At 53.0% G+C, this 14790-nt stretch overlaps 1 protein-coding gene across 1 annotated transcript; it reads left to right on the forward strand.

Moving 5' to 3' along the window:
* Positions 1 to 8394: 8394 nt before the first annotated feature.
* Positions 8395 to 12467, forward strand: LOC147960810 (uncharacterized). Its single transcript, XM_087533555.1, has 4 exons — positions 8395 to 8582; positions 8804 to 9281; positions 9474 to 10406; positions 12216 to 12467. Exons 1-4 carry the CDS (start codon positions 8395 to 8397, stop codon positions 12465 to 12467), a joined length of 1851 nt encoding a protein of 616 aa, XP_087389681.1.
* Positions 12468 to 14790: the final 2323 nt, after the last annotated feature.

Genomic DNA, 14790 nt, shown 5'->3' on the forward strand with positions numbered 1-14790 from the left:
AACTTCACGGAGATTATTTTTGGAAATAATAAAAAATACTGGCGAAAGAATCAAGGCCAGGGGCCCACACCCTGTCCACGAGGGTGGGGTGGGGTGCGCCTGCCCCCTTGGGCGTGCCCCCTGCCTCGTGGGCCCCCTGGTGCTCCACCGACCTCAACTCCAACTCTATATATTCATGTTCGGGGGGGGGGGGAATCAGAGAAAGATTCATCGCGTTTTACGATATGGAGCCGCCGCCAAGCCCTAAACTCTCTCGGGAGGGCTAATCTAGAGTCCGTTTGGGGCTCCGGAGAGGGGAATCTGTCGCCATCGTCATCATCAACCATCTTCCATCACCAATTTCATGATGCTCACGCCGTGCGTGAGTAATTCCATCGTAGGCTTGCTGGACGGTGATGGGTTGGGTGAGATTTATCATGTAATCGAGTTAGTTTTGTTAGGGTTTGATCCCTAGTATCCACTATGTTCTGAGATTGATGTTGCTATGACTTTGCTATGCTTAATGCTTGTCACTAGGGCCCGAGTGCCATGATTTCAGATCTGAACCTATTGCGTTTTCATGAATATATGTGAGTTCTTGATCCTATCTTGCAAGTCTATAGTCACCTACTATGTGTTATGATCCGGCAACCCCTAAGTGACAATAATCGGGACCACTCCCGGTGATGACCATAGTTTGAGGAGTTCATGTATTCACTATGTGTTAGTGCTTTGGTCCGGTACTCTATTAAAAGGAGGCCTTAATATCCCTTAGTTTCTGCTAGGACCCCGCTGCCACGGGAGGGTAGGACAAAAGATGTCATACAAGTTATTTTCCATAAGCACGTATGACTATATTCGAAATACATGCCTACATTACATTGATGAATTGGAGCTAGTTCTGTGTCACCCTATGTTATAACTATTGCATGAATAATCGCATCCGGCATAATTCTCCATCACCGATCCAATGCCTACGAGCTTTTCACATATTGTTCTTCTCTTATTTACTTTTCCGTTGCTACTGTTACAATTACTACAAAACCCCAAAATATTACTTTTGCTACCGTTATCACTACTATCATACTACTTTGCTACTAAATCCTTTGCTGCAAATATTAAGTTATCCAGGTGTGGTTGAATTGACAACTCAACTGCTAATACTTGAGAATATTCTTTGGCTCCCCTTGTGTCGAATCAATAAATTTGGGTTGCATACTCTACCCTCGAAAACTGTGCGATCCCCTATACTTGTGGGTTATCAAGACTATTTTCTGGCGCCGTTGCCGGGGAGCATAGCTCTATTCTTTGAGTCACTTGGGATTTATATATGCTGGTCACTATGAGGAATTTGAAAGACGAGAAAACTTAAATTTATCCCTCAACTACGAGGGGAGGTAAGGAACTGCCATCTAGCTCTGCACTTGATTCACCTTCTGTTTTGAGTAAGCTTGCGACACCTAAACCTGCTTATGCTATTAATTCTGATATGTCGCATGTTATTGATGATGCCACTTCTGCTATGCATGATACTTATGATAAAACTACTTCTATGCTTGATACTACTGTGCCACTTGGTGAATTTCTTGATGAACAACTTGCTAGGGCTAGAGAGAATGAAATTATTGAAACTGATAATATTGATGAAAGTGATGATGAAGATTCTCCCCCTAGATATGAATTGCCTGTTGTGCCTGAGGGTTATGTTATGGATTAAGAAATTGCTAGAGACTTTCTTGCTTGCAATGATAGAAGTGATCTTAAGAAATTATTAGCTAAGCTGAAACAAAAATCTATGAATGCTAGAATGAAATATGACCCTGCTTATGCTACTTCACCTATCTTTATTACTGATAAGGATTATGAATTCTCTGTCGACCATGATATAATTACTTTGGTTGAATCTGATCCTTTTTATGGCTATGAATCTGAAACTGTTGTGGCACATCTTACTAAATTAAATGATATAGCCACCCTATTCACTAATGATGAGAAAACTCGCTACTATTATACCCTTAAGTTATTTCCGTTCTCATTAAAGGGTGATGCTAAAATATGGTTTAATTCTCTCGATCCTGGTTGTGTACGTAGTCCCCAGGATATGATTTATTACTTCTCTGCTAAATATTTCCCTGCTCATAAGAAACAAGACGCTTTAAGGGAAATATATAATTTTGTGCAAATTGAAGAAGAGAGTCTCCCACAAGTTTGGGGGAGGCTTCTCCAATTACTTAATGCTTTGCCTGATCATCCTCTCAAGAAAAATGAAATACTTGATATCTTCTATAATGGACTAACCGATGCTTCCAGAGACCACCTGGATAGTTGTGCTGGTTGTGTTTTCAGGGAAAGAACATCTGATGAAGCTGAAATTCTATTGAATAATATGTTGACAAATGAAAATAATTGGACACTTCCTGAACCAACTCCTAAGCCAACTTCGAAGAAAAGGGGGTGTTCTATTTCTCAGTCCCGAAGATATGCAAGAGGCAAAGAAATCTATGAAAGAAAAAGGTATAAAAGTGAAGATGTTAAGAATTTACCTCCCGTTGAAGAAATACATGGTCTAAATTTAGCGCCTGTTGAAGAAACACATGGTCTTGATAACCTCACACAGGTAGTAAAGGTAAATTCTCTTTATATATTTGATGAAGCTGAAATCCCTCCTACTAAGTTTGCTAGCCAATGTTTGGATGAGTTTGATAATTTTATGGTTAAGCAAGAAAACTTCAATGCTTAATTTGGTAGAGAATTAAAACACAATGCTTATATGATTGAACACTTGAGTGATTATATGCCCAGAGTTAAAGGTGAACTTAAACTCATTAATAAACACGCTTCTATGGTTACCACTCAAGTAGAACAAGTACTTAAGGCTCATAATGATTTGCTCAATGAATTGAATAGTAAGAATAATGACTTTGCTGTTAGAGTTGCAACTAGAGGGGGTAAAGTGACACAGGATCCTTTGTATCCTGAGGGCCACACTAAGAGAATTGAGCAGGATTCTCAAAGAAATAATGTTGATACACCTAGTTCTTCTAAAAAGAAGAAAAAGAAAAATGATAGGACTTTGCATGCTTCTAGTGAACATGTTGTTGACACACCTGAGAATCCCAATGATATTTCTATTTCTGATGCTGAAACACAATTTGGTAATGAACATGAACCTAGTGATAATGTTAATAATGATGTTCATGTTGATACTCAACCTAGCAATGACAATTATGTAGAGATTAAACCTGTTGTTGATCTTGATAACCCACAATCAAAGAATCAATGTTATGGTAAGAGAGACTTTGTTGCTAGGAAGCACAGTAAGGAAAGAGAACCTTGGGTTCAGAAACCCATGCCTTTTCCTCCTAAGCCATCCAAGAAAAAGGATGATGAGGATTTTGAGCACTTTACTGAAATGATTAGACCTATCTTTTTGCGTATGTGTTTAAGTGATATGCTTAAAATGAATCCTTATGCCAAGTATATGAAAGAAATTTTTACAAATAAAAGAAAGATACCAAAAGCTGAAATTTCCACCATGCTTGATAATTATACTTTTAAGGGTGGAATACCAAAGAAGTTAGGAGATCCAGGAGTACCCACTATACCATGCTCCATTAAAAGAAACTATGTTAAAACTGCTTTATGTGATCTTGGAGCCGGTGTTAGTGTTATGCCTCTCTCTTTATATCATAGACTTGATTTGAATAAGTTGACACATACTGAAATATCTTTGCAAATGGCCGATAAATCAACTGCTATACCTGTCGGTATTTGTGAGGATGTGCCTGTTGTGGTTGCAAATGTTACAATTTTAACGGACTTTGTTATTCTTGATATTCCCGAGGACGATAGTATGTCTATTATTCTTGGAAGACCCTTTTTGAATACTGCAGGGGCTGTTATTGATTGCAACAAAGGCAATGTCACTTTTCATGTTAATGGTAATGAGCATACGGTACACTTTCCGAGGAAACAACCTCAAGTAGTCAAGTGCATAGTATCAACTCTATTGGAAAAATTCCATCGATTATTTTTGGAGGTTTTGAATTTCCTCTTCCTACTGGCAAAAAGAGATATGATATTCTTATTATTGGGACGTGCATATCCCTGTTGAGGTAACCTAGTGCTATTCGAAAATTCTCCGGTTTCATGCAGTTCGGAATGAGTTTGTTAACAAGACCTGATCAACCTTGTTAGCGGATTCCTTTTGATGAGCATGAGATGGATGAAGTTAGAAAGCACAACCTTCTGTACCCTCCTTTTACTTTCTGTTATTTAGATTAAAAAAGCAAAAATAGTATTTTCTGTCTGTTTTCTGAATTATCCGTGCAATAAAAATACCCTGAAAATAAAAGTTCTCCAAATGCCCCAAAATTGAAATATGATTTTTTCTGGAATATTTGAGAATATCTGGCACTGAGAACACAACAGGGGGAGCAAGCACCTGGCCACGAGGGTCCAGGGCACGCCCCCTGCCTCGTGGGCCCATGGTGGCTCCCCTCCACTTATTCCAGCCACCACACACTCCTTCCTCCAAAAAAATCACCAACCAGCTCAAGCACGAGTTCTAGCTCATTTTGCTGCGATTTTCGATCTCCTTGCTCAAAGCTCCACTCACAAAACTGCTTTGAGGGATTGTTCTTTGGTATGTGACTCCTCCAATGGTCCAATTAGTTTTTGTTCTAGTGCTTTATTCATTGCAAATTTTTGCTGCTTAGGTGACCCTGTTCTTGAGCTTGCATGACAAATTTATATGGTCCCAAGTAGTTCTAATGCATGATATAGTCTCTAGGCACTTGTAGGAGTAGTTGCTATCAATTTTGTTGAGTTTGGTTCACTATTATTTTGAGTTACTAAAATTTTCAGAAATTTTTCATAGGAAGAAATATGTTTAGGAAAATGTACCAAGGTGGTCCTTCAAGGAAGCAAGGACCCAGGCTCGCAATACGCGATGCGGACGATGAACCACCGAGGGAAGCTCAAGTGCGGGCTTGTGAATGGCCTTCAAAGGACTTTATGGATCAAGCAGGAATCAAGGAAGAATTTAACGCATATGTTCGTAATGCTGATCTTGAGATCTTCGAGGCAGATAAGTGCCGTCAGTACCACTATCTCACTGATTCCTTTGTGAGAAGGTTTGAATTTTCATCATCACGCAATTCTCAAACTGTCCTGTTTGATCTTTATGAAAATTCTAATGCTATGGACTTAGAAGATTTCAATACTGCTTGCAAACTTCCACAATGGGGTAGCACTAGTGAGCCTCGCAAATCTGAGTTTAGAGATTTTCTTGCTAGTATAAATGTGGGGTAGTCTAGAGATATAACACAAGCTACCATAGGGAGCATTCATTTTCCTGCTATACATTATTTTGCTCTCTTCATAGATAGGTGCACCAATGGTAAGGATGAAGCATGTCACATGTGTGTCCCTGATCTCAGTGTTCTCAGGAGTGTTGTATTAGGAGATAAACATTATAATTTGGGAGCCGTTGTTGCACATAGGTTGCATAATAATAGAATTAATGGAGATTTCTTTGGTGGAATTTATGAAACCCATCTAGCTAATTTTCTTGGTATACCCATACATGAGTATGATATTGAGTTGCCTCCTGTTTATTTAGATTATGAGGCTATGGTTCATCATCAGTTTTGTCGGCGTACTGGGAACCAGGGTACCCAGACATGCCTGCCTGCGGCCCACGTTGCATTCCTGGTACGGCCCAGTAGGGCCCAGCCGATCGACCAGCTGCTCAAGACCCTCGCGAGGGGGGCCGGCCCTAGCGAGGAGAACGACCAAGACCTCCTTAGGGAGCGGCTTCACCTAGACTGCTCCAGAGGGGCGACCAAGACCTCTCCCGAGAGTGGCCTCAGCTAGGCTGCTTCAGGAGGGCGGAGATCTCAAGGCAAGGGCTGCCTCAGGAGGAGGCAGTGACATAAGCCATGACGAACCGCGCCAGTGGGCGCCAGCGGGCGCAGTTTCCATATCGGTGCAAAGAAGACCACATAGGCGCAGGTTCCCGAGGGGCGAGACAAAGGTTTCCCCTTTGGTGCAACAAGACCGAAGACCGCAAGGACGGCAGGACGGATGTCATCGCCGAGCCCACCACCGCGTCACCGCCTGCCCTCGTTGCAGGCGAATACCACCTTTTGTCAGGATAGGGGCGTCCTTGTGTTCCCACTCAAATGGCCGTTGTGGGATTCCCTTCCCGCCTAAACATTTCGGGGGAAGGGGACCTTGGTCGTCTATATAAGTAGCTAGGGTTCCTAGCATAGAAAGGGAGGACCAACCCATTAGCACTTAGCAAAGAAAAGGAGCAAGAACACCAACCTCCTCATCCTTCTCGGGATCGCCTCCTGAGCTCGGGAAACCACTATACTTGTTCATACTCGTGCCCTCGTGAGGCCAATCCACCAAAGCAGGAAGTAGGGTTTTACACCGCAAGGTGGCCTGAACCTAGGTAAACTCTTGTGTGTTCTACTTGTTTGCTTGCTTGCTTGCACCCCATTACCACCACCAGGAGAAGGGCGAGGCGCTAGGTAGACGCGTAGCGGGAGTGATCTTCGTCGTGCCCCTGTGTTCGAATCTTAAGGGTTTTGCGGAGCCCGAAATCCGACATTTGGCGCGCCAGGTAGGGGCGTGTCGAAATCTCGCCTCCCCGACGACCTCCCCTCCCCTCCTCTGCCCTATGTCGCCATGGCGACACCTGCCTGCTGCATCCGCGCGGAGGCTGGAGCCGTCCCCGTTGCCCGGGCGGCATCGGCGGACCGCGTCGCTCACGGGCGCTTCGTCCTCCATGCCGACGACCCCACCGCCGGCCCGACCACTGGGGAGCGGCCTGCTACACCACTCCCGCTTCCCCTGGACTCATCGGCGGCGCTTCTAGCGGCCCAAGAGATGCTCCGGCACCGGCCGCCCGCGGCGGGGCTTGACGCTTGGGTGGCTCGCCTCGGCGAGTTGCTGGACGCTGTCGGCGGGGCGCCACCGTGCCGCGGGGTCGCATGCATCATCGGAGGATCCCAGGCGCCGGCGTCTGCCCGTCACGCTAAATCACACCTTCCACGGCTGGGGGCTGCCGCTCGGCCGCAGGAGGCCCCGCGGGGGCTAGACGCGCAGGGGCACGCCATCGTCTTTGGCCCCAGCGACCGCACCAGAGCTACGACCGACACATGCATCCTCTCCACGGTATGTAACCCCACCATCCGCGGGGTGGCCGTCACAAGGACCCTCGTCGACGGCGGCGTCGGGCTCAGCATCCTCTCTACGGAGGCCTTTGGCCTCCTGCCGGTGGCCTATGGGCGGCTCCTCCCCACCAAACCCTTCTCAGGGGTCGCGGGCTCGGCCGTCCCGCTCGGGCAGGTCCGCCTCCCTGTCACCTTCGGGATGCACGCCAATTACCGGACCGAGCTCATCGACTTCGACGTCGCGCCTATCCACCTGCCCTACAACGCCATCCTCGGCTTCCCGGCCCTGGCCAAGTTCATGGTGGCGACTCACCCGGGCTACAACATCGTCAAGATGCCCGGGAGCAGTGGCACCATCACCATCAAAGGAGACACCAAGGCCGCCCTTCAGGTCCTCGAGCACGCTTATCGAGCCGTTGTCGCGGCTCGCCCAAGCGCAGAAGGGGCTCCGGAGGCCGCCGAAGCTGCTCCAGCCAAAAAGAAACAGCTCTTCTCTCAGGATCGCGCCGAGACCAAGCAGGTACCCGTCAATGAGGAAGACACGGGCTCCACTTTCACCATCGGTGCGGGCCTGCTTCCAGTGTAAGAGAAAGCGTTGGTGGCCTTCCTCAGGGCGAACAAGGACGTGTTCGCATGGAAGGCGACCGACCTGGTCGGGGTGCCTAGGCACGTCATCGAACACCACCTCATGGTGTGCCCGAATGCACGACCTATCAACCAAAAGACGCGGTGGCAGGCCCCGAAAAAGCAGGCCTTCATCGTCCAGGAGGTCCGGAAGCTAGAAGAAGCAGGCATTATCCGGGAGGTGCGCCACCCAGAATGGTTGGCCAACCCCGTCATCGTCCTGAAGAAAGGAGGCAAAGAGCGCATGTGTGTCGACTTCACGAGCCTCAACAAGTTCCGCCCTCAGGACCCGTTCCCTCTCCCTCGCATCGACCAAATCGTGGACTCAACGACCGAGTGCGACCTGCTTTGCTTCCTTGACGCCTTCTCGGGCTACCACCAGATCAAAATGGCAGTGCAAGACGTAGAGAAGACGTCGTTCCTGACCCCATGCGGGACCTATTGCTACATTTGCATGCCCTTCAGGCTGAGGAACACAGGCGCCACCTTCCAGCGGCTGATGCACATCACCCTCGGCCCTCAGCTCGGGTAGAACACCGAGGCCTACTTCGACGACATCGTGGTCAAGTCCAAGGAGGCTAGGACCCTCATCGGGGACTTGGAGGAAATGTTCGCCAACCTGCGCAAGGTGAACTTATGCCTCAACCCGGAAAAATGTGTGTTTGGGGTCCCCTCGGGAAAGCTGCTGGGATTCCCGGTCTCGCACCGGGGCATTGAAGCCAACCCGGAGAAGGTCAAAGCCATTGAGAGCATGGATCCGCCCACGACCTTGAAGCAAATGCAGAAACTTGCGGGGTGTGTGTGACGTCTTTGGGGCGTTTCATCTCGAAGCTCGGCGAGCGCACCCTCCCCTTCTTCAATCTCATGAAGAGGATGGGGCCCTTTGAGTGGACTCCGGAGGCCGATGCTGCCTTCCAAGATCTCAAGAAGTACCTCACTAGCCCGCCAGTTACGGTGGCACCAAGGCCTTAGGAGCCCTTGATCCTTTATCTCACCGCTACGCCTCACTCCACCAGCGTGGCGCTGGTGGTGGCACGAGAGGAAAGGGTCAGGGGCCAGAGCTCGCGGAACGACCCGATGCCCTCCGGAACTTCGCTGCCTCACGACACGACTTTTGGAGCCGGCACGGCCGCAACGTTTGGCAACCCCACCGGCCTGTGTAAGGCTCCTGAGCCATCAGAAGCGCCCGAGGATCCCGCATCACCAACCCTCATGGAGCAGCCCGTATACTTCATCAGCACCGTGCTCCGCAATGTTCGCTCGTGCTACGCCATGCCCCAGAAGCTGTTGCTGGCGCTCCTCGTTGCTTCCAGGAAGCTGTGCCACTATTTTCAAGGCCATCCCATCAAGGTCGTCTCAGCCTACCCCCTGGAGAAGGTGCTCCGGGGCCCGAACGTCGTCGGGAGGGTTGCTGAGTGGAACATCGAGCTGCAGGCATTACAGCCGGAGTTCAGCACCACGCGGGTCATCAAGGGGGCAGCGCTGGCTGATTTCGTGACAGAGTGGACTGATGCTCCGGGCTAGGGGGCTGACGAGGACCGCTCGCTGGCCCCAGGTGACGAAACTCTGGATGGATGGGTGGTATATTTCGATGGTGCCTTCTCGTGCCTCGGTGCGGGGGCTGGCGCCGTGCTGGTATTGCCCACTCAGGACAAGCTCCACTATGCTTTGCAACTTTGCTTCCAGCACGACGAAAAGGTCTCCAACAACATCACAGAGTACGAGGGCCTAATCATCAGGCTCAAGGCCGCGGCCGCGCTAGGGGTGAAGCGTCTCACCATCAAAGGTGACTCGCAGCTCCTCGTCAACTTCTCCAACAAAGAGTACAAGCCCAAGGACGAACACATGGAAGTGTATCTGGAGGAGGTGCGCAAGATGGAGAAGCGGTTCCTAGGACTGGAGCTGCAGCATGTGCGGAGGGGTACGAATAAGGAAGCAGACGACATCGCCAAGCGGGCCTCCCGACGAGAGCCGCAAGAACCAGGTGTCTTCGAGGAGCGCTTGCTTAGGCCATCCGCGGCACCACTTACTCCGGAGCTGGCATCCATGCATGAGGGGCTACCAGCGGCTCCCGAGGTCGGCGCACCACCATGTGGACCGCCCTTTGGAGCCCGCCTGCTGCTCGCCGCTGAACCTGGGGAAGATTGCTGGACTGAGGAGCTCAAGGCATACCTACTGCGCGGCACCTTGCCGGAGAAGGAGGAAGATGAGGAACGCGTGGCTCGGCAGGCCTCGGCCTACTGCATCCAAGACGGTGAGCTCTACAGGAGGCGCCCTAACGGCGCCTCACTAAAATGCATCTCGAGAAGACAAGGACAAGAGCTGCTGGCCGACATCCACGGGTGGGATTGTGGCCATCATTCGTCGTCCCGCACCCTCGTGGGCAAGGTCTTTCGCAGCGGCTTCTACTGGCCCACAGCGTTGGACGACGCCACGGAGCTCGTGCGAGCCTGCGAGGCATGCCAGTTCCATGCCAAGCAAATCCATCAGCCAACGCAAGATCTTCAGACCATCCCGCTCTCCTGGCCCTTCGCGGTCTGGGGGCTGGACATCCTGGGACCGTTCCCCCGAGGGCAGGGGCTACCATTTCCTCTATGTCGTCATCGACAAGTTCACCAAGTGAGCCGAGGTGGAGCCGGTCCGCACGATTCCCGCAGGATCGGCAGTCAAGTTCATCAAGGGCCTCGTGACCCGCTTTGGCGTCCCCAACCGCATCATCACGGATAACGGTTCGCAGTTCACGAGCAATCTCTTCATATCATATTGTGCTAACCTTGGAACGCAGATCTGCTACGCCTCAATGGCCCACCCCAGGAGCAATGGGCAGGCCGAACATGCCAACGCAGAGGTCCTGCGCGGCCTCAAGACGCGCATCTTCAAGAAAAAGCTCGAGGCCTGCGGCAGGGGCTGGATCGACGAGCTCCAGTCCGTGCCATGGTCAATCCGCACCACCGCAACTAAACCTACGGGAGAAACCCTGTTCTTTCTCGCTTATGGTGCAGAGGCGGTCCTCCCTCACGATGTCAAGCGTCGCTCCCCACAGGTCTTGGCTTTCGATGAGGAACGCCAGGACGCCGCCTGGCAGATGGACCTCGTGCTCGGCGAGGAGGGCCGCCGCCGAGCTGCGCTCAGGGCAGCGCGATATTAGCAGGCACTGCGGCGGTATCATTGCCGCAACGTCCGCTCGAGAACATTGGAAGTTGGTGACTTGGTCTTGAGGCGGGTCCTCTCCAGGGGAGGGCTACACAAGCTCTCGCCTATGTGGGAGGGCCCGTTCGGAATCGCCCGTGTCTCTAGGCCTGGTGCTTTGCACCTAGAGACGCAGGATGGGATACTCATCCAGAATTCCTAGAACATTCAGCACCTCAGGAGGTTCTATCCATAATCAAGGCTCCGTGCCCGTGAAGACAATCAAGGCTCCGTGCCCGTGAAGGTCTCCGCTCGTGACACTCTCACGTAATAATGAGTTGGGGCTGTACACGCCTCGGAGTCTCCTATGCGTTGCCTACGGGCCCTCAGATCGGGCTCCCACGCACGTCCCAGTGGCATTCCTTAGCTCCGCGATGGGAAGAAGACGTAGCTAGGGGTCGGACATGACCTTGTTTCCTTTTTCGCCTTGGTGTTTGGCTGTCAGCCTTTTCTACTTCCTTGGCTGTCAGCCTTTCCTCTACCCCGTGCTATGGAGTTTTTCGAGTTTATTGCGATTTGCACTGGTTTCGCTCGTTTTTCTCGCGCTGCTCTCGAGTTTAGTTCTTCGGGCCGGGCCGCGCTGCTTGTCCTCCCTCGCGCGCCTCGCGCGTGGGGGCTGGGATACGGCCAGTCTCAGCTCTCGGCTACCGTGACCTCACGACCTCACCTTGCCAAGCCTGCTCAGGCTCTGGCGTCAGGCTCTTCAGCCCTCATGACTTACTTCGCCAAGCCTGCTCAGGCCTTGGCATACCAGTACTCGCTCCGCGCTCTCAAGTGAGCTCAAGGGCGCGAGCCCTCCTCAACTCACCAAGACTCATCCACGCTCGGGGGCTCCGAGCCCGGCGGTCCTCATGATTCGCCTGGGGGCTCATGACATCAGGAGGCCACCCGCCTCAGGACTTCGTCTCACGACAAGCGCAGTACACAAGCTGAGTAATTTCATCTAGAACGAAAATAATAGCAGACTTCCATTTCATGCATACATGCCATTGTTCATTACACGCCCGCCGAGGCAGCTTAAACTAAATGTAGGAAGGAAATGGAAAAAAATCAAAAACAAGGGCCAGGCGGATTCGGAGCCCGTGGATCGGCATAGTCGGCACCTCAACCAAGTCGGAGCCCTACTCTTCCCGCTTCATCGAAGAGTGGCGGCGCGAGGGCCCCTCCTCGGCGAGCCGGGCGCGGCGGAGCGGCCGCCCAGGATAGCCGCTGCTGCTGGAGGAGCTGCTGCTGCCATAGAGGGGGGGACCCGCGGAGCCTGCTGAGGCGGAGCTCGTCTTCAGAGGAAGAGCTGCTCCTCAGGACGCCGTCGCCACCCTCCTCGTCGTCATCCACCTCCGGTCAACACTCAAGGCGCCTTCCTTCCTCCGAGAAGGCCTTGACAAGCAGCGACGACACCCCGTCGTACTTGAAGTGGAGGGTGCACTTTCCCCGCAGCTGGCGCGCACAGGCGAAAGGTTGGCAGCCACGACCGAGGAACACGTCGCCTGAAGCAAGGACCTCGACCTCCACCCAGAAGGCTCCGTTGCAGCACCCGTCGGCTTGCAGCTAAACGCCGTCGGGCCCTTCTTCCAATAGTTCGGCGCGGAACCAGCAGGGAAGCCGGTGCCACATGCTGCCGGGCTTCTCCACCCACATCACGAATTTGGAGGCCGCGTCGGAGGAGTGGAGTTGCCGGCGCGGGGGACGGATAGGCGCCGTTCGCCCCCCTGCACCACCTCGACCACCGCGGCCACGGCCGCCCCCACCGAGAGGAGAGGATCCACGCCTCTCGCCGGTGACCCCATCGGAGCCCGAGAAGCCGCGACCGCTTCCCCAAGGAACCGTCATGGCCGTGGCGGCATGCTTGCGGGGACGCCCGTGGCCCCTCTTCGGCGGCGGCGAGACCAGCTCCTTCATACCCTTGTCCCTCTCTGCGGCGAAGGACTTCCTCAGCGGCGCCATGGAAATCTTGGGGGCGAAGGGGAACAAAGGAAGGAGAGAGGATGGTGGCGCTGGCTTGGAGATGGCCTGGGAGCTTTCCCTCCCGGGCCTCATTTATAGGGTGAGGAAGGCAAACCATCGATTGGTCATGGCCATGATGGCCGCGTCGCCCGCGCCAGGGAGTCGTCTAATCACACGGTTACCAAGGCTGCGTGGGGAGTGGAGTCGCCACATCCCATCCAACCGTCACGCGCCGACCTGGTCCGCAGTCTTTGGGGCCTGCGGTGCTTCGTCCTCGACTAGGCTTCGTCCAGAAGCCAACTCCGCGCGCACCTTGGGCCCGGGGGATACTGTCGGCGTACTGGGAACCAGGGTACGCAGACTTGCCTGCCTGCAGCCCACGTCGCGTTCCTGGTACAGCCCAGTAGGGCCCAGCTGATCGACCAGCTGCTCAAGACCCTCGCGAGGGGGGCCGGCCCTAGCGAGGAGAACGGCCAAGACCTCCTCAGGGAGCGGTCTCACCTAGACTGCTCCAGAGGGGCGACCAAGACCTCTCCCGAGAGTGGCCTCAGCTAGGCTGCTTCGGGAGGGCGGAGATCTCAAGGCAAGGGCTGCCTCAGGAGGAGGCAGTGACGTAAGCCACGACGAACCGCGCCAGCGGGCGCCAGCGGGCGCAGTTTCCATATCGGTGCAAAGAAGACCACACAGGCGCAGGTTCCCGAGGGGAAGACAAAGGTTTCCCCTTTGGTGCAACAAGACCGAAGACCGCAAGGACGACAGGAAGGAGGTCATCGCCGAGCCCACCACCACGTCACCGCCTGCCCTCGTTGCAGGCGAAGACCACCTTTTGTCAGGATAGGGGCGTCCTTGTGTCGGTGTACAAAAAGAGGGGTACCCTTTTTTTGTACCCCTATAACTGTGCACGGGCAAACAGAGCCACGCCCATGGCCACACCAAGCAGGGCAGGGGAGGTGAGCCAGGGTAAGACCGAAGCCCAAGGTAGCTGGAACAACGCCAAGACCAAGACCACAAAGAGCGAAGGGACGAAGCGGGCTCCCCCCGGCAAGATTCTTGCCGGGGGCAGCCTTAGCAGCCCCAGCATGACCCTTGCCGCGGCAGCTCGCCCCACGCCTACGGAGCGAGTCACCCCTGAGTCCACGACCCCCACCATAGGCCACTATGTTGGGGCAAGGGCTCGGGAGACACCTCTGTGATGGCATGCAGACCTTTGTGAAGAAACATTCAAGATCAGATGAGTACTAGAAGACGGCGACCCTTGGCGAGGCCCCAGCCAAGAAAACCACGAGACCCCCCGGCAAGCATCTTGCAGGGGACAACAGCTGGCGCCATGGCAAGGCCCTTGCCGGGGCCCCGGCAAGGCCCTTGCCGAGGGCATCTACAGGGCCACCGCCAGCCCCGCGCCGACCAAGCCTCCACCGCCGTTCGCATGCAGCTACCGACCCAACCAACTGGGCAGGCATCTGCGTGGCGGCATGCAGATCATCGTAAAGACTCCACCACCGCGCCACCTCAGCTGCCTGCCTGCCTACATGGCATCGCACGCACCGCTGGCCAGGGCGCGTGTCGACACGAGGAGGAGCGGCGACGGATGGCACGGGCTCCGCCCCCGTCCCCGATAAAGCGAGAGGACACCTAAGCAGACGCATTAAATGCGCCTTCTCATGTAATGCAAGGGATAACCTCGCAACACTGTGCCCTTTCCACCTCCTGTGTGCCACTGTGGCAACCCCTTTTTCCTATAAAAGGAGGCTCGAGGCGACCAGGGGAGGGATTCGGCTTTTTGGAGCTCCTCACGCCCCATAGCTAGTTCAAGAACACAAATATACATCCCCCAAAGCAGGAGTACGGTTTTACGCATCCTCGCGGCCCG

Source organism: Triticum urartu, chromosome 7A, assembly GCF_056163025.1.
Source record: "Triticum urartu cultivar PI428250 chromosome 7A, HENAU_Tu73, whole genome shotgun sequence".
NCBI classification, from domain to species: Eukaryota; Viridiplantae; Streptophyta; class Magnoliopsida; order Poales; family Poaceae; genus Triticum; species Triticum urartu.

Excerpts from the sequence above, each read along its gene's own strand:
- LOC147960810 (XM_087533555.1), top strand. The coding sequence starts at position 8,395 with ATGTTCGCCAACCTGCGCAAGGTGAACTTATGCCTCAACCCGGAAAAA. Across the intron at positions 9,282-9,473 it reads GGGCAGCGCTGGCTGATTTC|CACGACGAAAAGGTCTCCAA; the intron begins GTGACAGAGTGG and ends CTTTGCTTCCAG. Across the intron at positions 10,407-12,215 it reads GTCATCGACAAGTTCACCAA|AGGGGGGGACCCGCGGAGCC; the intron begins GTGAGCCGAGGT and ends CTGCTGCCATAG.